The 20,420-nt window shown below is 42.6% G+C and overlaps 2 protein-coding genes across 5 annotated transcripts in view; both read right to left on the reverse strand.

The window, feature by feature from the left end:
* The window catches only part of arhgef4 (Rho guanine nucleotide exchange factor (GEF) 4), a 35,266-nt gene extending 31,844 nt beyond the window's left edge, over nucleotides 1–3,422 (reverse strand). For all 3 annotated transcript variants that reach the window (XM_056434151.1, XM_056434149.1, XM_056434148.1), the window contains exon 1: nucleotides 2,812–3,422. The gene's annotated coding sequence lies outside the window, so the exon portion shown is untranslated. The remainder of the gene's footprint in view (nucleotides 1–2,811) is intronic.
* A 5,942-nt stretch (nucleotides 3,423–9,364) lies between these two features.
* On the reverse strand, nucleotides 9,365–15,748 carry chchd7 (coiled-coil-helix-coiled-coil-helix domain containing 7). 2 transcript variants are annotated; one of them, XM_056434557.1, is made up of 5 exons: nucleotides 15,543–15,748; nucleotides 14,583–14,680; nucleotides 12,579–12,638; nucleotides 11,478–11,576; nucleotides 9,365–9,837 (listed from the first exon to the last, which is right to left on the reverse strand). In XM_056434557.1, the coding sequence occupies exons 3-5, from the start codon at nucleotides 12,630–12,632 to the stop codon at nucleotides 9,733–9,735; spliced, it is 258 nt and encodes an 85-aa protein (XP_056290532.1). In that variant the 5' UTR covers nucleotides 12,633–12,638; nucleotides 14,583–14,680; nucleotides 15,543–15,748; the 3' UTR covers nucleotides 9,365–9,732. The 2 variants fall into 2 exon arrangements, with proteins under 2 accessions (XP_056290532.1, XP_056290531.1); XM_056434556.1 differs by having other exon boundaries at nucleotides 14,587–14,680; nucleotides 15,543–15,747.
* Between the last annotated feature and the right edge of the window lie 4,672 nt (nucleotides 15,749–20,420).

Genomic DNA, 20,420 nt, shown 5'->3' on the forward strand with positions numbered 1-20,420 from the left:
TCACAACTCCACTGATGTTCAGCTCAATTCAGTTTATTTTGTACAGCCTCAAAATCAAAAATGTGTCTTGAAACCATCAGGAAACGACTGAAGATGAGCCTTTATTTCTTTTTCTTCTTAAAATATTGGACATTATTTGTGCATTCAAAGCATCAAATGTCACCTCAAACGTTTCCTGTTGGTGAATGTGTAAACACATCGAAGAAGCACACACACACACACACACACACACTCTTTTCAGGCACCCCAGCCCGTCTTCCCTCCAGAGGAAACCATGGAAACATGACACAAAGGGAGTGAGAGCGGGCCTCAGAGGTCTCGGTTAGAATACCAATAGCAAAGTGTGGGAGAGAAGGAGCCCATCACTTCATGACTGTGGCAGCTTCTCCTCCTCCACCACGGACACAACAAACACACATTCTACCACAAGTCCATGAGGTTACTAGCATCACGCTATATTTACTGTATAGACATTTAATACAAGTACACACTGACGTATTGTGTGAAATGAACCGTGACCTCCTCAAGCCAGCAGCTTCCTGAAGATGAGGAGCTAGACTTCATCTATATAGGGGGCAACTATAGGGAGCTAGACTTCATCTATATAGGGGGGAACTATAGGGAGCTAGACTTCATCTATATAGGGGGTGACTATAGGGAGCTAGACTTCATCTATATAGGGGGCGACTATAGGGAGCTAGATTTCATCTATATAGGGGGTGACTATAGGGAGCTAGACTTCATCTATATAGGGGGCGACTATAGGGAGCTAGATTTCATCTATATAGGGGGTGACTATAGGGAGCTAGACTTCATCTATATAGGGGGCGACTATAGGGAGCTAGACTTCATCTATATAGGGGGGAACTATAGGTAGCTAGACTTCATCTATATAGGGGGCGACTATAGGGAGCTAGACTTCATCTATATAGGGGGGAACTATAGGGAGCTAGACTTCATCTATATAGGGGGTGACTATAGGGAGCTAGACTTCATCTATATAGGGGGTGACTATAGGGGGCTAGACTTCATCTATATAGGGAGCTAGACTTCATCTATATAGGGGGTGACTATAGGGAGCTAGACTTCATCTATATAGGGGGCGACTATAGGGAGCTAGACTTCATCTATATAGGGGGTGACTATAGGGAGCTAGACTTCATCTATATAGGGGGCGACTATAGGGAGCTAGACTTCATCGATATAGGGGGCAACTATAGGGAGCTAGACTTCATCGATATAGGGGGCAACTATAGGGAGCTAGACTTCATCTATATAGGGGGCGACTATAGGGAGCTAGACTTCATCGATATAGGGGGCAACTATAGGGAGCTAGACTTCATTACATTACATTACATTACATGTCATTTAGCAGACGCTTTTATCCAAAGCGACTTACAATAAGTGCATTTCAACCTAGAGTACAAACTAAGAACAACAAGAATACAGGAAGTAACATTTCCTCAACATAGTCGAACTACAAAAGTACCATAAGTAAGTGCTATCTAAGTGCTATCTAAGTGCCATCTATATAGTGGGTGACTATAGGGAGCTAGACTTCATCTATATAGGGGGTGACTATAGGGAGCTAGACTTCATCTATATAGGGGGTGACTATAGGGAGCTAGACTTCATCTATATAGGGGGCGACTATAGGGAGCTAGACTTCATCTCTATAGGGGCGACTATAGGGAGCTAGACTTCATCTATATAGGGGGCGACTATAGGGAGCTAGACTTCCTCTATATAGTATAGAAGTCAAGGAGGGAGAACGCCACCACGGGGGTTCAGGAGAGATTCAGAACTCTTGGAGCATCTTGGCTTTGGGTCGGTGGTCCTGTCACACACTGATTCAAAGAACTCTGGACCCCCCACAGTGAGCTGGACAGGGTTGCGGGTCAGAGTCTGGGTCAGCCTGCTGGGTCTGCTGCCACCGCCACCCGACCTCAGACTAAGCGATTGATTGGACTAGTGTAGACTAATGGGGATCCTTAATAAACATAAACTTAAAATGAACATAAACATAAACTCTTCCTTTGCCTTTTTTCAGTTGTATCACAAACGAGTGTTTATTAATGATATGTCTCCATCCAGTCACGAAGCATTCTCACTTCTCTGCAGCTCTGATTGCCACAACAGAAATCACTCTTCTCCATCCGAGACTAAGGTTTCCTCTTTAGAGTCAATTTAGAAGAACAAAAAACAGTTAACATATAAAAAGAAGCCTTTCAAATGGAAATGTACAGGGTTGAAAAAAATACTTCAAGTACAAGCAGAACTACTACTTTCCCCTCCCTAACCCCGGGCGGTACACGATGGGTCTGAGTGTAGAACTCAGCAACCCAAAGAGGACTAAGAAGGCTTCAGAGCCCAACAGCTATTCCTTTTCTCTGAGACTGTGGCGTGAAGAAGAGCAGAACACACGTCTTTAGGGATTAAATTAAATTACAGTTGAACAAAGACAAAGTGGAACTAATGAGGGAGGTTGTTACGCAACAAGCTCCCATACTAAAGACTCTGGACCTGGATTAGTCCTGCTGCCTCAAAATCAATCAATCAAACCTAAACATCCGACTCCAGGTCCGGATAGTACAGAACATTAAATAGAATAAAATAAGTAAAATACACAGAGCTACGAAGGCTTTATACATATATAGAGCTGTATCGATGCTGGCACTGGGAGATATAAACTTTATGTTTGATAAAACCAGGATTATTTCATGAATTTATACATCAGATTTCTTAAAAACAGCTTTTAAAGTATTATCTCCTGCAGCCACGAGCATTTAGCATCGAGAGAAACGATCTCACCTCGAAGCTGAAGACACTTCTGGTGGTTTCCGGTGTTGGAGACGCAGGAAAACAACAAAAAACTGTTCAGTTCCTCCACAACAGAACGGATGTATGCATCCAACCACATAAAGGAAGCCTGCATGAGAGAGGAGGAGGAGGAGGAGGAGGAGGAGGAGGAGGGACGGAGAGGCTGTCCAGCAATCCTAGTTGGTGTTATTTATTCTGCCACTTGACTCGAGGCAGATTATAATCCCTCTGATCTCACACGGGGAAACAGAAGCACATTTTGTTCTTTCCTCTCAGTTATTTAAAGTTAATTTACAATCACATCAGAGTCATTACACATCTGTTTACCATCCTTGAACTGAGGTGGAAGTGGTGCACTAGACTTTTAGTTAAGAAGTTGATTGAAATGTTCCAGGTGGAGCTAGAGTCTGATGAGTTTGAATTTATTGGAAAGGTGCATTTTCTCAGGTATCCTTAGCAAATGATTACATTTATTTTTATATTTTTTATAAATCACAGAATTAAGTGGAGTGGGATTTGTGAGGAATTTTTTAGATTTTTGTGTGTGTGATTTTAATGCCTTGCCCAAGGGCACATCGACATGAACTAGCGGAGCCGGGGATCGAACCACCGACCCTCCGAGTGAAGGACGACCACGGCGCCACAGTCGCCCTCGCTAGTGCACACACACCAGCCCGGTTACAAACACTCCACACTGCATGTCGCTGCAACCGTGTTTAATGGAGACGGATCTCTGCGGATGGTTCTGAACTAGAACCAAGAACCAAGAGGACGGCCTCAGAACGAGAGGAGACCCCAACGCCGATCACACGGTCACCGACGCCCCGGGTCATCTCACGTGCAGATCCTCCACGGTGAGGCGCACCACCTGCAACGACACCGGCACGGTTACACCGGCACCGCGCGATCAACCGCGGGGGTTTGCTGCCGAGCCCCGACGGGTCGCGAGACGTGCTGGTACCGGCCTGGTCGTGGCTCGGGTCGGGGTAGTCGCAGACGTCCTCCGGGAACACGGAGCGCACCAACATCTTCACCTCCACGGGGTACACGTACGTGGGCCGGACCCGATCCCCCTCCTTCACGCCGACCCCGTGGAACACCTAGACGGGAAGTGAGAGGAGATGAAGAGAGGAGGAGGAAGACGGTGGGTCAGTGGTGAGAAGGTCCGTCTTTCAATCAGGGAGTCGGCGGGTCGATCCCCGCCCCAGGCGATGTGTCCTTGAGCAAGACACTCAACCCTGAGCTGCTCCCTGTAGCCGTGTCCACGGTGTATGGATGTCACGTGAGTGTTAGTGTGCTTGTGGCTGTAAGTGTAACACTAATCCTGAAGGCTTTGATCGTTTTCTATCCAGGTAAAGGTAGTATGGACTTCCCCAGCCGAGTCCTCCAGATGGGATCTAATCCCCCCCCAGAGGGTTCTGGGTTTACCAGAATCAATCCCTCTCCTGAAGGTGAACCAGCTCCTCCAATGGCCGTTGGCGGTGTTGACGAGAAGCATCGAAAGCGATCCTGCCTTCATGACTTTGGAGTGATTGCTTTGGACCAACTATAAATCTCGTCTACCGCGAGTCAGAAGACTTGTTCAGACTTCTAGTTCATTGTTCTACTTCTCTCTCACGGTCCTGGGATCCAGGACTCAAAGGTTTGGGCTTTGGAGGAAACCACAACATGCATGGAAGACGCCAGAATCTCTTTCCTCCCGCCTTGGTGATTTGACCAGTGAGTCGTGTGCCACCTTGTGGTGGTTGACGTGCACTGCAGCTAGGGCAGAGCCATTACATCACATCTCATTTAGCTGACGCTTATTATCTATTTATCTATCGACGTACAGTCACGTTACATTCATACACCGTGCTCACAGCTACAGGGAGCAACTCAGGGTCAAGAGTCTTGCTCAAGGACCCATCGACTAGGGCGGGGATTGAACCGACAACCCCCCGGATTTAAAGACGGACCTGCACTGACACACAGTCTCCCAGTTGGATAAAACAAAAATCCCCTTCACCGCTTCTGGCAAATATGCCAGCAGAGGGCAGCAAACACACACACATTACAGCAGCAATACACACATACCGGCCAATGAGCAGACAGCCTTCAAGCCTTCCACCAATAGCAAGACTTTAAATTATCTCAATGTTCACTCAGTCTCAATGATTTAGTATCACGTATCCAACATGGATGCAGTGTGTGAACTCAAATTACACATTAGTACATTATCATATTATTAGCATATTAGCACTTTAGTACATAAGCATATTATTATTACATTAGCACTTTAGTACATAAGCATATTATTAGCACATTAGCACTTTAGCACATTAACACATTCGTACATTAGCATCTTATTAGGACATTAGCACATAAGGACATGAGCATATTTATTAGCACATTAGCATTCGAACATGTTGTGCAACACAAATAGGCAAACAATAAAATAATAAAACCATTAAAAGGTTGAAGATGGGTCACAAAGAGTCGGTATCAATCCACCCTGAGCTCTAGTTTTTAATCCTGCTTTGTACTGGCCCTTATTGTGAAATAGTTATTTAATTAAGTCTAAAATATGGACAATTTAGCCATAAATGTAATCCCCCAGCTGGTTGTGTGTCCATGTTACCTCACACCCATCATAAGGGCAGGAGATGGTCTTTTCTCATGTCAGACCCGACAAGGACACAACAACATGTCACATGACCTTCAGCGTCATGTGACACGTTGCTACATGGAGCACTGACCAGCTTCCTCTGCAGGAGCCGGTAGGCCTTCCTGCGCCGGGCGCGGTCGCTCTTCAGGCGCTTGGCCGCGTGGAGCACGGACGCTATCCACGCAGGAAGTCTGAGGGAAGGGGAGGAGTCAGACGTTAGAGATGTATCCAGGCGGTTCTTTTATGAGCCGTTTATGAATCTGAAATCAACCAGAGGGATTGGTCGACAGCAGGGACGTCAAACTCATTTCCCCCGTGGGCCACATCAGCATCATGGCCGCCCTCTTAAAGGGCCGGTTGTATAAACTACTGTCGAACATGCTGTTAAATAACTCTCTTTGCATTTGATTATTGTTTATTTGAGTGTAGAAACATTCTACATCAGAAAATGTCTCTAATATTATAACATACATCCATATAATTTGAAACCTTCAAAATAAAAGCACAGGATATTTTTCTCAGATTTCTTTCAAAATAGGGTGATCATGTTTCTTTCAAGCCGTCAGGGGCCACATAAAATAACGTGGCGGGCCGCATTCGTCATTTCGGAGGTTGCAATACATGTGAATGGGAGGACTACTGTACTCATTATTTTAGCAATTTTTTGCAATTTTAGCAATGTTTTCCATCTTTTCTTGAAATAGTTTTCTTTTCATTTTTTGTTGAAAGAAAAATGTACTTGAGTAAAATGTCCCTTTAACTGCCATCAATATTATTTATGTCATTTATAATAAGTTTGGTTGCATATTATTATTTGTACAACTCGTTTTGTTGAATATTGGTTTTGTTTAATTTGAATTTGATGGGAACTATTTTCAAAAAGACATGTGCGGTAGTAATTTGTAAAGGAGTGTAAGTCAGTGTAAGATCGGTATTTCAAAGTGGACCCATTCTCTATATTTTAAGAGTTGTTCCTGATCCGATGTGAGGGTCAAAGGTCAAAGGTCAGGGGTGTTTTTATGTGTACAGACTGTAAAAGCCCTCTGAGGGGAGTTTGTGATTTGCGATTTTAGGCTCTACAAAATAAACAGAGTTGAAATTGAAATTGTAAAAAATAAAATGGTGGAGCCGTCTGAAAGGTTATTAGATCAGCTGGTTGGAAAATCTTCATTTTATGATCATGATTGGAGGAGATGGGCTGGTGGTCAGAACTGATACTCTACTCAAATCATTTACAAGCTCTTTTTTTGGGGAAGTGACAGTTTTGATTTGTCGATAAAAGAGAGAGAGAGCATGATCATCAGCAGCTGTGAACCCGTTGGTTAATTTAAGTGAGTTTATTTTGAACCATTGCATCATCTTTAAGCTTCTTCTTTATGAATGGAGCCGTTAGCTTACCCGAGTGAACAGCAGAGGTCAACATATGGATCCATGAGAAGGTTGTGGAGGGTCAGCAGGTCTGTGGACCGCAACACACACACATCTCATGCACAGATGACCACCATTTAAAATAAATAGAGGAAAAAACACACATTTAGGAGTTAACAGAAACACTTGATCAGCTCCTGAACCTTCAAGAGGAATCATTTGATAATCAATAAGTATCCATAAGTCTTATCTGCGACTAACCTATCTGTCCAACTGCACAACTATAAGTAGGCTACAAGTAACTTAAAAGTATCATTTTTCGTAACATGCTTGCTAGTCGTTAACCAGGTGGATAGATCAGGTTTAACGTGTGCGCGTGCGCGTCATTAACACGTGGCCGCGGGCTCCGGTCCCGGTGAGAGTGTCCCGGTTCCTGGCGGCCCGGGGTACCTGCTGGAGGCGGGGGTCTCCCTCGTGGCGTGGGGGCTGTGGGGTGATGGTCTCCCTCCTGTGGTCGCGGGGCTGCGCAAGTGTCCCGAGTTCTGCCTGTCCCATGAAAACGTGCACCTTCGCGGGAGCGCGCACAGAAGAGAGAGCCAGTAGACAGTGGACTGATTGCTCTTCCTCTTCTTCATTAATATGAGTCATACTTGTGTTATAACCTTTTTTTCTAGTAGGGCTGATCAATAAAGACTCGTGAAGGTTTAGAGGCTTAGAAGCAGCTTTTTATTGGTGGAGCCAGGTCTGGTGAACTGTGTTTTTCAAGAATTTCAGAAAACTATTATTTTGAAATTGCAATTTGGAAAATTGAAAGTCATCATGATGATAAAACTAGTTGATTCCTAGTTGGCGTGTCAATGTGTCCTCAGGATAGACAATTATCGAATTATATAGTTTCTGAACACATCTTTGATCAGGACTAGTCCTTTAACTTGTTTCATCTACATACCATTTAAAAAATGAGGCACATCTTGTTTCAAAAAGATGCAGAAAAACTGGTTCATGTGTTTGTTACTTCTAGACTAGATTACTGCAACTCCTTATTATCAGGCTGCTCTAATAAGTCTCTTAAGTCAACTCCTTATTATCAGGCTGCTCTAATAAGTCTCTTAAGTCAACTCTTTATTATCAGGCTGCTCTAATAAGTCTCTTAAGTCAACTCCTTATTATCAGGCTGCTCTATAAGTCTCTTAAGTCAACTCTTTATTATCAGGCTGCTCTATAAGTCTCTGAAGTCAACTCCTTATTCTCAGGCTGCTCTATAAGTCTATTAAGTCAACTCCTTATTATCAGGCCGCTCTATAAGTCTCTGAAGTCAACTCCTTATTATCAGGCTGCTCTATAAGTCTCTGAAGTCAACTCTTTATTATCAGGCTGCTCTATAAGTCTCTTAAGTCAACTCTTTATTATCAGGCTGCTCTATAAGTCTCTGAAGTCAACTCCTTATTATCAGGCTGCTCTATAAGTCTCTGAAGTCAACTCCTTATTATCAGGCTGCTCTATAAGTCTCTGAAGTCAACTCTTTATTATCAGGCTGCTCTATAAGTCTCTTAAGTCAACTCTTTATTATCAGGCTGCTCTATAAGTCTCTTAAGTCAACTCTTTTTTATCAGGCTGCTCTATAAGTCTCTTTAGTCCCTCCAGTTGATCCAGAATGCTTCAGCTCGTGTTCTCACTAAAACTATAGATATATGGATGAATTTACTTCTCTCCATCACATTTTACTAACTCTACTTCCTCCCCGGAGTCTTTGTGACTTCCCGTCTCGTAGGGTCCATTGGACCTGGATGTGTCTGGAGCCGGTCCTGAGTCCAGGGTCCTGACCCCTGACTCCTCCTTTGTGCCTCCTGGTCACATGACATCTCTTCTTCAGTCCATCCTGGAGAGGGATCCTCCTCTGTTGCTCTCCTGAAGGGTTCTTACCTTTTTTCCCCATGAAAAGAGTTGTTCCTGATCCGATGTGAGGTCAAAGGTCAGGGATATGTGTACAGACTGTAAAGCCATCGGAGGGGAGTTTGTCATTTTGGGCTCTACAAAATAAATTGAATATTGCCCACTAGAGAGCTGCACTCACTCACTGCAGAGCTACTGGTGGTTCCTATAGTTTGAAGATTATACACAATTGATAACATTTATTGTATAAAATGTTATAAAGAATACATTTCTACCAATAAATCCCTTAAAGTAAACCATAAATAATGCTCTTTAAAGTACGTGTGGTCATTAATGAACTCATAAGCACCAGAATGGAGAATTCCTAAAAAAACAGCAAATGGAATCAAGAATTATCAATCATCTGATTATTGATCCGACTTCAGACATCATAGCCCGGGTGTTTTCATATCATCGGATCTCAAAAAATGTGAATGATGCGATTAATTGAGTTCCTGTGGTGAGGCTCCTCCGAGATCTCAGACATTTAGGACCACACACATCACCGATGAGGAGAAGAATACTGAAATACATTTAGACTCACAACCCTTCAAGAAATATAGACAAACACTGAGTAAAATCAATTAGGGAAACATTGACATCGATACAATACTGATATTTTATTAAGGCTAGACGGACGACAGAGGTCACAGGTCGCTGTAGAGGTCACAGATGTGGTTAACATACAGCTGAGCTCCACTTGCTCCGGCTATTCTATTCTCAGCTGTTAGACGTTTTCCTTCAAAACAAAAAGCTCTCAGCTCATTTTATGTAGCGTTCATAAACCTCAATAAACAATAATAACATCCTTTTCTTTTCATAATGGACCACTCAGAGACCCGAGTCTGAGGACAGGTCGGGGCCTCGAGTCCCAGTGGTATCACCAGTGTGTGTGGGGGCGTGTCCTAAGCGTTGCATTGGCGTCACCGGGCTGTGGGGGCGTGGCCTAAACGTCCTGCCGCTGCCTCTCAGTACGGTTTCCCTCCCACCGCAGCGAGGATCTCCTGCCTCTCTGCAGCGGCGGGCATGTCGGGGGTCACGCCGTCTCGCCTCCTCTGGAGCATGATGCTGTGCTGCAAAGAGGAAACACACAAAATGCTCAGCTGCGTACGACCAACTCTTATGATCCATTATTAGTAGACACTCTATCAAGAGATGTGGTTGTGTTCCGTCGAGTTGGCATGTAAGAAAACCTGCAGCCAAAGAAAAACAGATTTGATGGACTCAGAATTTCCTCCACAACTCAGAATTAAACTGATTTGATTTTCTGTGTCCCTAACAAATGTTAATTCATAGATTACAAGACGTGCATTTAATGTCATGTCTCTGCATATTGAATCTGACCTTCACATTAATGTGACAGCGTTCAGTTCAGACTCGAGCTTCTTGAACGTTGCAGCTCTGCCCTCGTCACAAGCCGACTGGTTGTTCTTATTAACGTAGTTTAAAAGTCAAGATATCTTGATTCTGTTGCTTCAAATCAGGTTATATATATATAGTTCTTTATTTTCTGTGTAAAATTAAAAAAAAATGCATTCTGGATTCATTACAAATCAACTGAAATATTGCAAGTTTTATTCTTTTAATATTGCTGATAATGGCTTACAGCTTAAAACTCTAAAATCCTATCTCATAAAATTTGAATATTTAAAAAGATTTATAACAGCAAAACAAAATCAAACATTTGAAAATGTGTTTCCAGGTGTTTCGAGTTAATTAGACGATTCAAGTGATTTGTTTAATACCCTACTAGTATACTTTTTCATGATATTCTAATATTTAGAGATAGGATATTTGAGTTTTCTTAAGCTCATAATCAGCAATATTAAAAGAATAAAAGGCTTGCAATATTTCCAGTTGATTTGTAATGAATCCAGAAATGCACATTTTTTTTTTTTTTTTTATTGAAAATAAAGAACTTTATCACAATATTCTAATTTTCTGAGACAGTCCTGTATATATATTTTAAACCTTTTGGTGAATTCAGAAAGACATCAAATAATTGACTCTTTTCGCATTTTATTAAACTGTATTACTCTGTGCAACCAGCAGGGGGCAGTACTGCCCCATCTTCCCAAACAGAGAGTAGGATGGACACTAATGGCGTTTCTCAATTCAAAGTACACGAGTACAGACTTGTGTTCTTTTGGAGTTTGGTCTTGGGAGTCCAGACTCCGGATGACGGTCTTTCTGCGATTGGAACAGCAGCTGACTTGATGACGTCACCACATCAGCTGTTCTTGCTCCTGGGTTTACTCTAAATATTCACTGTAAATTATTTTTTACTGTCAAATAAACAAAACATCCTAAAATTACATTCCATGACTCAACAACAGTATTTATAAAAAGTCAACTGTCAGTTGTTTATTTTCTCCTCCGCTACTGTTTCCGGTTGCTGGTGAAATGCATTCTGGGATATATGCTGGCCAGAGTACGCACAAGTCTCCTCTGATGCATCCTGGGTAAAGTGGGAGGATCAAGTCACATCCGGGCGTTTTGACCGTGCTTTGCGAGAAGCGAACTTTGAATTGGAACATGTACTCGGGCTGCGACTGATGACGAGGCACGAGGACACAAGGAGAGGGAAGTACGCACAAGTACGCTGATTGAGAAACGCCGTAAATGTTTGTTATCCCCCACACAGAAGACACACACACACACACACACACACACACTCACCCCCCCCCCCACACACACACACACACACACTCACCCAGTACTTCCGACACTTCTTGTATCTCAGGAAATACGCCGTGCACATGCTGTTGTCGTAGTTGTTGGCACCCAAACACTTCTGGGAGCCGTCGCTCTCCTGAAAGAGAAGAATTTACAACGACAGGACAGAATTAAACGTTTGGTGGCGCCGTCTCTTTAAAGCCGGTCGCTGCCGTCACCCAGAGCTCTACGGTGTCTACATGTTTGTGTATGAACCATACGCTACAAACAATAACCACGCTGCCGTGTTTACGCCTCGATGACACGGTTTGATGGAGATGCTACATCGTTAGCTCGGCCTAGCGTCGATCGCTCCATCGAGAAAACACGTTGTTGTTTGCTTGGACAGAACTAACAAAACATAGTCAGACTTTTTACAAATCTGCATTATTGAGTTGTTATTTATGCATCCCTTTTATTCATTTATTATTATACATAACTGTTTAATAGTTTGGGGTCACCCAGACAAGTTGGTGTTTTCCATGAAAATTCACTTATTCATCAAATGAATAGAAAATCTAGTCAAGACATTGAGGAGGTTATAAATAATGATTGTTATTGTAAATATTAATGTTGTTCTTCTTATGTCTCAAAGGCCAGTTTTAGAGCTTCTCTCAGCAGCATAACCGTTTTCAGCTGCGCTCACATAAAAAGGGTTTCAAGGTTTTCTACCCCTCCGCTAGTCTTCTAAGGCGATAACACAATGTACCATTAGAACATGGAGATGGGCCTCTACACACCTCTGGAGAGACTTTCTTAGACACCAGAGAATAGTCATTTACACATTAACTATGTAGAGAGAGTATTTATGATTCATTTAATGTTCTCTTCATTGAAAAACAGTGCTTTAGTTTGAAAAATACGGACATTTCTAAGTGACCCCAAACTTTTGAACGGTAGTGTATATCACAGAAAAATCAGTTTACTTTGAGTTCATACGGCCTGCCAGTGAATACAGCTCAATGAAACCCACGGATCTCCTCCGGGTGATGTTAAGAACCCGGGTAAGAAGGAGTTTAGTTTCGGGGGATAATTGGGACGACATGAGCAAAGCCACATACTCAACACAACGAGGGCTGCAGAGCACCGGTGAGCTCACCTCGATGCATGGGTTGCTGTCCTGGTTCCGAAATTTCCGAACATTTTTATCCATCCGGACCTGCGTAAAGATAAGACATATAAAAACAGGCTCAGTCTTGGTTCACACGTACATTATCCCGTGGAACTGTGATGACCGACAGTATACTGTGATGATTAGTTCAGCTAATTTTACATTTATTAAACTTTAAAAGTAGGTGAACCCTCAGAACCATATATTATAATGTTTAGCATTCTAAACACGTCATATATTTTTTTTGGAAGATTGAGACTGAAACCAATTCATAGAAACTATTGAGGCCAGTGAATTGATAACTGTTGATTATAAGGAGAACGAACGCATTTAATTTAATTTAGGATTGATTAATTAATTTTCAAATTAATTATCAGAAATGTACACTCGTCCTTTCTAAATTATTTATAAAAAGAGAAGAACAAGTTCAATATATTTACAAGTTACAAGTAGGGCTGCAACAACGAATCGATAAAATCGATTATTAAAATAGTTGGCAACGAATTTCATTATCGATTCGTTGTGTCGCGCGATTATTACGGCGCTCAATAAGTCGCGGAGTATAAACAAAGTTGAGTTGAGCGCAGAGCGGCGCAGGAGAAACCAGAGCGGAGCGGAAGGAGAGGAGAGACTGAACGCTGCGTTGTGAGAGCCAATCAGCGCTGAGCTGCTCCTCTGTTGATGAATCTAATTGGCTGCTGCTGCTCACGTGGCGCTGGATGCGGAAGTCCTTCACGTAGTCGGAGACATTCACGGAGCTAAGTGCGCCTCCGGGTGACGTTATGAACCCAGACACCAGGGCGCTACATGTCACCACGTGTGTGGCATTTCCACAAGAGTATAACGTAGAAAACGTGGTTATTTATTCCGTGGCGGACAGCGGAAAATATTTTTCCACGGAGAAAGGCAACAGAGATAAGCCACGACGCTGTGAGCGCTGCGCGTGCAGACACCATTTAACGGAGCGGAGCAGCGCGTGCGCTCTGATCGCTCTTTTAATGAAGTATCGATACTAAAAATATGCTAAATCACATCGTTTTTAACGTACGGGTACTTTGTTAGTATCGCTGCACCGTGCAGCGTGACAGCAGCAGATGTAGCGGGCTAACATTCAAGCTAACCTAACTTCCCAAACGCTGTGGACATCTGAACGCTGATTGGCCGAGACGCGACACGTCTCATCAAAGATGTTTTATTGTGAAGAGCACCACTTCACATTTTTTCCCCGTCTCACTGCAATCTCAACGGCAGCGGGCCGGGTGAAAACAATAATAAATCGTAACGCGTCTCTGATATTGTTCAGGGGGCGGGGCCACATGGGGACCACTGCTCAGGAGAGGAGAGCTGTCAGTCTGTTTGTGACGGTTCATCACCATGGTGACCAGTGAACAGGTTCATCACCATGGTGACCAGTGAACAGGTTCATCACCATGCTGACCAGTGAACAGGTTCATCACCATGGTGACCAGTGGGTCTCCAGGACCTTTCCATGACTTTAAACCACATTTCTATGATTAAACATGTTGTGAAAACTGTCTATACGTGACAAAGTGAGAAGATGTAGTATTTAAACTAACAATGAGAATTCCAAAGCATACCGTATATATACTGTGTAAATAAAAATTTGAATAAAACAAATTTGCATTACTTTTCCAAATATTTTGGGATTTTATTTTTTTCAATTACCTTTCTAGGCCTGCTAATAGCCATTTAAAAATGCCATGACTTTTCCAGGTTTTCCATGACCGTATGGACCCTGTTTTGAATAAAGGGTTGAAAATTAAAGTTTTTTTATCCGATTAATCGATAAAATAATCAACCGATTAATCGATAATCAAAATAATCGTTAGTTGCAGCCCAAGTCAGCCCAAGTAGTCACGCTGCAAGAACAGAGTCATCAGGATTGTGAACTCACACACACACACACATCTTGAATCTTGAGTTACAAGTGCCAATGTGTCTGTCCCACTGTGTCCCCGCAGTAGCGCTCACCTACCACTAGGGGGCAGCAGCGCCCAGAGCACCGGCCAACACTGCACCGGACAACACTCCTCCGCCTCGTAAACAGGAAACGTTCCGCTGAATGTTGTCTGTTGACGTTGAAAACAGGGAGACAATTCAAAAGAAGTCCTCGTAAATGAGTCTTTTTTATTACAATGTCAAAAACATATCGTATTTATCTTTTGGAGACTTGTGTAAAGACTGACATGTTGAACCGCGCTACTTCCGGTTGACAACCGGAAGAGAGAAAATGCATCTTCCTGCGAGTCCGTCTCTTATAAAAATAGCGACACGAGACTTCTTTGTTTTTTGGCGAAATTATTTGAGTAAATATGAGTCACAGCCCTTTTAAAAATGTAAAATAATCTACTCGTGTTTCCAGCCGAGAACAATACTTCTCCTCAAGTGAGACTCGTAATATATATATAGTAACACACTTCTGAATTATGTCATGTAACATATACGTTTAAAAATATATTTATATATGCATGTATCTTTATTTAACATTACTCTTTTATTACCTCAAACATATCTTGGTTTTGTCTTTAACGCAGTTTCTTCTCACTTGTCAATCAACATAAAGGCGGATACTGAAGCTAATATCGGGCAATAACCACTATATCTGTCAACGTTATTATTCCAGTCTATTAAAAATGAATATTTTGTAATATAATGAAACATCTTACAACATAAAAGTGACTATAACTTGAAGTTATAGCCAGCTGCCACACACAGCCACATTCAAAATACAAGTTTATTTTGACGCCTTTGCTCTGACTAACACTAACCAAATTGTGTTTTAAGGGTACCATGCGAATACAAATTAAATATATATAATTAATATCAAAAATAAAGTCAGCTTAGTGGTTAAACGGAGCCCGTGTCCTCCACTATGTGGAGCCCGTTGACCTTCACTCGTGTTGCCGAATGGAGACACAGTGGAGGACCTACCTTTCACCAACAGGCTAATATCCACACACCGGGGGGGAGAATGGCGACAGAAATGCTGCTAACGTCTCTTCAGAAGGTCGCCATGTCCCATTGGCTGCTCCGGGAGGCGTCGGGCGGCTACCGGACAACAATAGTCCCGCGTACATGTGGAGCTAATGGAGCTGCGGCAGAAGGCTCTCCGTCGGGCGGCTCTCCGCTCCACGCTCCCTCCTGTTGCAACAGCGCACCAGGAAAATCAGCCACCGCGTCACTCGTGACTGACGGCAGCGTCAGCCAATAGGATCGTCTGAAAGCTAACACCGTTGAGTGACAGTGTGGAGAGCCAATTGGATTACTCAGCCGAGATGTTTGTCCCCCTATCGTTTTAAGTTGTGCTAAACGAAATGTAAACGCTTGACAGTCCGCGTAGCAAGTCATACAACTTAGTTGTACAGAATGGCACTGTGTGTGACACGAAGTGGAAGCGGCAGCGACGTTAACGATTGAAAATAAACCGCCGAGCGGGCGGGACTTTGAGTGGGCGTGGCTACAACATAGTGCGGTTGCATCGCAGCGCATACACACAATGGCTGCTCGAAAGAGAGGAAAGCAAACAATTTTCAGGCCCGCCGCGTCTAGCAAAAAATATGAGAAAAAAATTATTAAAAATTCGGAAAATAGTTGAAAGTCAAGAAAAACCCAACAGAAAGGATGTTAAAGCGACCGGGGTAAGTTTGGTGTAAATTAAGTCAACGGTTACTCAGTTCTTGAATTAAAATATCGGGGTTATTTAAATTATGAGAGAGGGGTGAGCTGGGGAAAAAAGTTTGTGTTAATCAGTACCCAGTTTGGGACCCCAGAGAAAACAACGGAAGGCACACGCTTTACTTTAAATAACAATACATTCAGTCACTGGTGATATTAGTGTCACGGTACGTGTCCGCGAACTTTAAAGACTGCAGGAACCAGTAGAAAGGGAAAGTTGAGTAAAGTTGTACAGAGCCTCCTCACTTAGTATGTATATATATATATTTATGTAGACTAACTAAGTGAGGAGGATCTGTACAACTTTATAAATACATATATTATAATATATGTATTATAATAATATATATATTATAATAACGCCGGCAGTGCGATGAACAGGCGCACTAGGATTCCGCAGTACTTTTCCTGCTCTTTGCGTTCATGTAACTTTGCCCCGCACACACACGCTTCTTCATCAGCATGGCAACAAGTCCTTATCGATCCACTCATCTCCTTTCCTAACACGATGTGCACCCGCGAAGACGCTGATGACGTGCTGCCATGCTTCAGGGTCTCCCCCCGGTCCACCCGCTGCATGCGTGATCCCGGTGCAGGTCGGGTATAGGACCCGGTGCATGCGTGATACCTGCTGAATGCGTGATCCCGGTGCAAGTCGTGTATAAGACCCGGTGCCTGTGTGATCCCGGTGCAAGTTGGGTATAGGACCCGGTGATCCCGGTGCAGGTCGTGTATAAGACCCGGTGCATGCGTGATCCCGGTGCAGGTTTGCTATAGGACCCGTTGCATGTGTGATCCCGGTGCAGGTTGGGTAGGACCCGGTGATCCCGGTGCAGGTCGGGTATAGGACCCGGTGCATGTGTGATCCCGGTGCAGCTCGGATATAGGACCCGGTGCGTGCCTGCACAACAAGAAACGGCTGTTGCTTGTCAATAAAGTAGCGACATGGAGGGAGAAGTGCTGCACACTGATTGTGCAGGTTGGTTGAGTCGCGCGCATCTTTAAAGACTAAAAGTGAAGCTCACTTGGAGGCTGTGCAGGGTGCACTGAACACACGAGACCTGGTCCCAGAGACCTGGCCCCAGAGACCTGGCCCCAGAGACCTGGTCCCAGAGACCTGGTCCCAGAGACTGAACACACGAGACCTGGTCCCAGAGACCTGGCCCCAGAGACCTGGTCCCAGAGACCTGGTCCCAGAGACCTGGTCCCAGAGACTGAACACACGAGACCTGGTCCCAGAGACCTGGCCCCAGAGACCTGGTCCCAGAGACCTGGCCCCAGAGACCTGGCCCCAGAGACCTGGTCCCAGAGACCTGGTCCCAGAGACTGAACACACGAGACCTGGTCCCAGAGACCTGGCCCCAGAGACCTGGCCCCAGAGACCTGGTCCCAGAGACCTGGTCCCAGAGACCTGGTCCCAGAGACCTGGCCCCAGAGACCTGGTCCCAGAGACCTGGCCCCAGAGACCTGGTCCCAGAGACCTGGTCCCAGAGACCTGGTCCCAGAGCGGCAGCTGGACTCCATCCTGCAGGACGTGTGAGCTTCACCTGAGACTTGAGTGCTGCTTTACATTTGGACTCAATATGTCTTTAGTTCTATATCTTTAATGTTGTGAGAACAGATGGAGGTAATACTGTTGACAGGAAAAGGATGTGAGATGAGAGTCCTGCTCACATGTTCATCAACCAGGAAATGAAACGTTTCTACCTTCTTTTTTTTACAAATGCTGGCCATGTTTCATAAAAAATGAACATTCTTAACAAGAATAATGACAAATGAAGTGATTCCATATGTTCAATAACATTTAAAGAGTTGATAGTGGCACATTCAAATATGTTGCACCTGTTGTTATGAAGCCTGCTCTCCTCCTCCTCCTCCTGTTCCTCCTCCTCCTCCTCCTCCTCCTCCTCCTCCCATGTTATTTTCATATAAATGTATCTGAAGCACTTGTACTTCCTGTCCTGAGATCAGCAGCAAAAGCAACTTCCTCTTGGTCGTATTGAGCACGAGGAAGTTTAGTCTCAATAGTATTGTTGGAAATCTGAACAAATATTTGATATGTTTTGATCTCTATTGATAAATCATAATTAAATCATAATTAAATCAAAAGCATTTGGTTGAGTATTCTAACAGTCATGCTTTCATGTTTCAGAACATTTTTAATTAAATAAAAATAAAAATGTCCACACTCATAATGAGGCAGTGGATACATTCATATATTTAAAATATATCTATGTTTTTTTAAATATATATATTATATATATATATATATTTATATATATATATATATATAATAAGAATAATAAGAATAAGAGCAGATCTTGTCAAGTTTTGCAGACTGATAATTCTCCGTGTGGTAATTTTTTGTTTTATGGTAATTTTCAAGAATATATAATAAGAGAATGTGCGATGTTTTCTATTTGTGTTTCGTTGTTGTTTAGTTAGCACAATTTCATCTATTTGCATTTTCATTTTAAAAGGGCCAGAACTACATTCCATAAACCTTTCTGTTGGAAACTTCAATTTAATACGCTATTTTATTTGTATGAATCACAGATAAAAAATACACAAAAAATCCAAGATATCAGTTCGGCGACCTATTCTATATATATATATACATACATACATATATATATGTTATTAATACCTGCATGTGCATGTGCCTTTCTTCCTTGTATGTTAAATGTACATATCTATATTAATTCCAATGCAGCAGTTTACCAAATGGTAAAAAACATTTTTATACAGGATGAGCTATACTTCAACAACACAGTATATTACTGTGTACAATCATGTTATATTAATATCTTTTCCCCCAGAACTTCCTCTAATAATTCTGATAATTTAATGAACTTGTCAAAAACATCGTAGCCTCTGACTCGGTCCAGAATCTATTAGACTACTGCCAGATAATCTTATTATTGACATTTTTATGACAATTTCTCATATCCTGTAAGCCTAAATAAGTATATTTACTATGTTTGAACAAAGTTTAAAAAGTGCCTCCAATTTCTTTTTAAATGCCTCTTTATTTCAGTCAGTGGGGGAAAAAATGGCCCCCCAAAAAATATGTAAATCTCCTACCATTGTTCTCTGTAGTTTGGAGTCTCGGTACTTTCCTTTAATTCCACTGACGTCCATCTATAGCATGTCGCAGCCTCCCTGTTGCTATGCAGACATGGCCGCACACTGCCTGCTGCTCACTAACGTTTAGAGCTTCCACGAGATCTACTGGAGTACTTCTTTATTTTGAGACTTCAGGAAATGTAATCTGCAGTTTGCTGAAGAAGTCTCACTCACTATTTTTTCCCCCTGTAGACTCCTGGATGTAGAGTTTATCTCTTTAAGTTTCACACACACTATTACACCATATTTAGCTGATGCCTGTAGTTTACCTCACTAGTGAATAACAGTCTATGTTATGATGTCATAGTTTACCTCACTAGTGAATAACAGTCTATGTTATGATGTCATAGTTTACCTCACTAGTGAATAACAGTCTATGTTATGATGTCATAGTTTACCTCACTAGTGAATAACAGTCTATGCGATGATGTCATAGTTTACATCACGAGTGAATAACAGTCTATGCTATGATGTCATAGTTTACATCACTAGTGAATAACAGTCAATGCTATGACATCATAGTTTACCTCACGAGTGAATAACAGTCTATGCTATGATGTCATAGTTTACATCACTAGTGAATAACAGTCTATGCTATGACGTCATAGTTTACCTCACTAGTGAATAACAGTCTATGTTATGATGTCATAGTTTACATCACTAGTGAATAACAGTCTATGGTATGACGTCATAGTTTACATCACCAGTGAATAACAGTCAATGCTATGACATCATAGTTTACCTCACTAGTGAATAACAGTCTATGCTATGACGTCATAGTTGACATCACTAGTGAATAACAGTCTATGCTATGACGTCATAGTTTACATCACTAGTGAATAACAGTCTATGCTATGATGTCATAGTTTACATCTCTAGTGAATAACAGTCTATGCTATGATGTCATAGTTTACATCTCTAGTGAATAACAGTCTATGCTATGACGTCATAGTTTACATCACTAGTGAATAACAGTCTATGCTATGATGTCATAGTTTACATCTCTTG

The sequence above is a fragment of the Pseudoliparis swirei genome, chromosome 16 (genome assembly GCF_029220125.1).
Source record: "Pseudoliparis swirei isolate HS2019 ecotype Mariana Trench chromosome 16, NWPU_hadal_v1, whole genome shotgun sequence".
Lineage (NCBI taxonomy): Eukaryota > Metazoa > Chordata > Actinopteri > Perciformes > Liparidae > Pseudoliparis > Pseudoliparis swirei.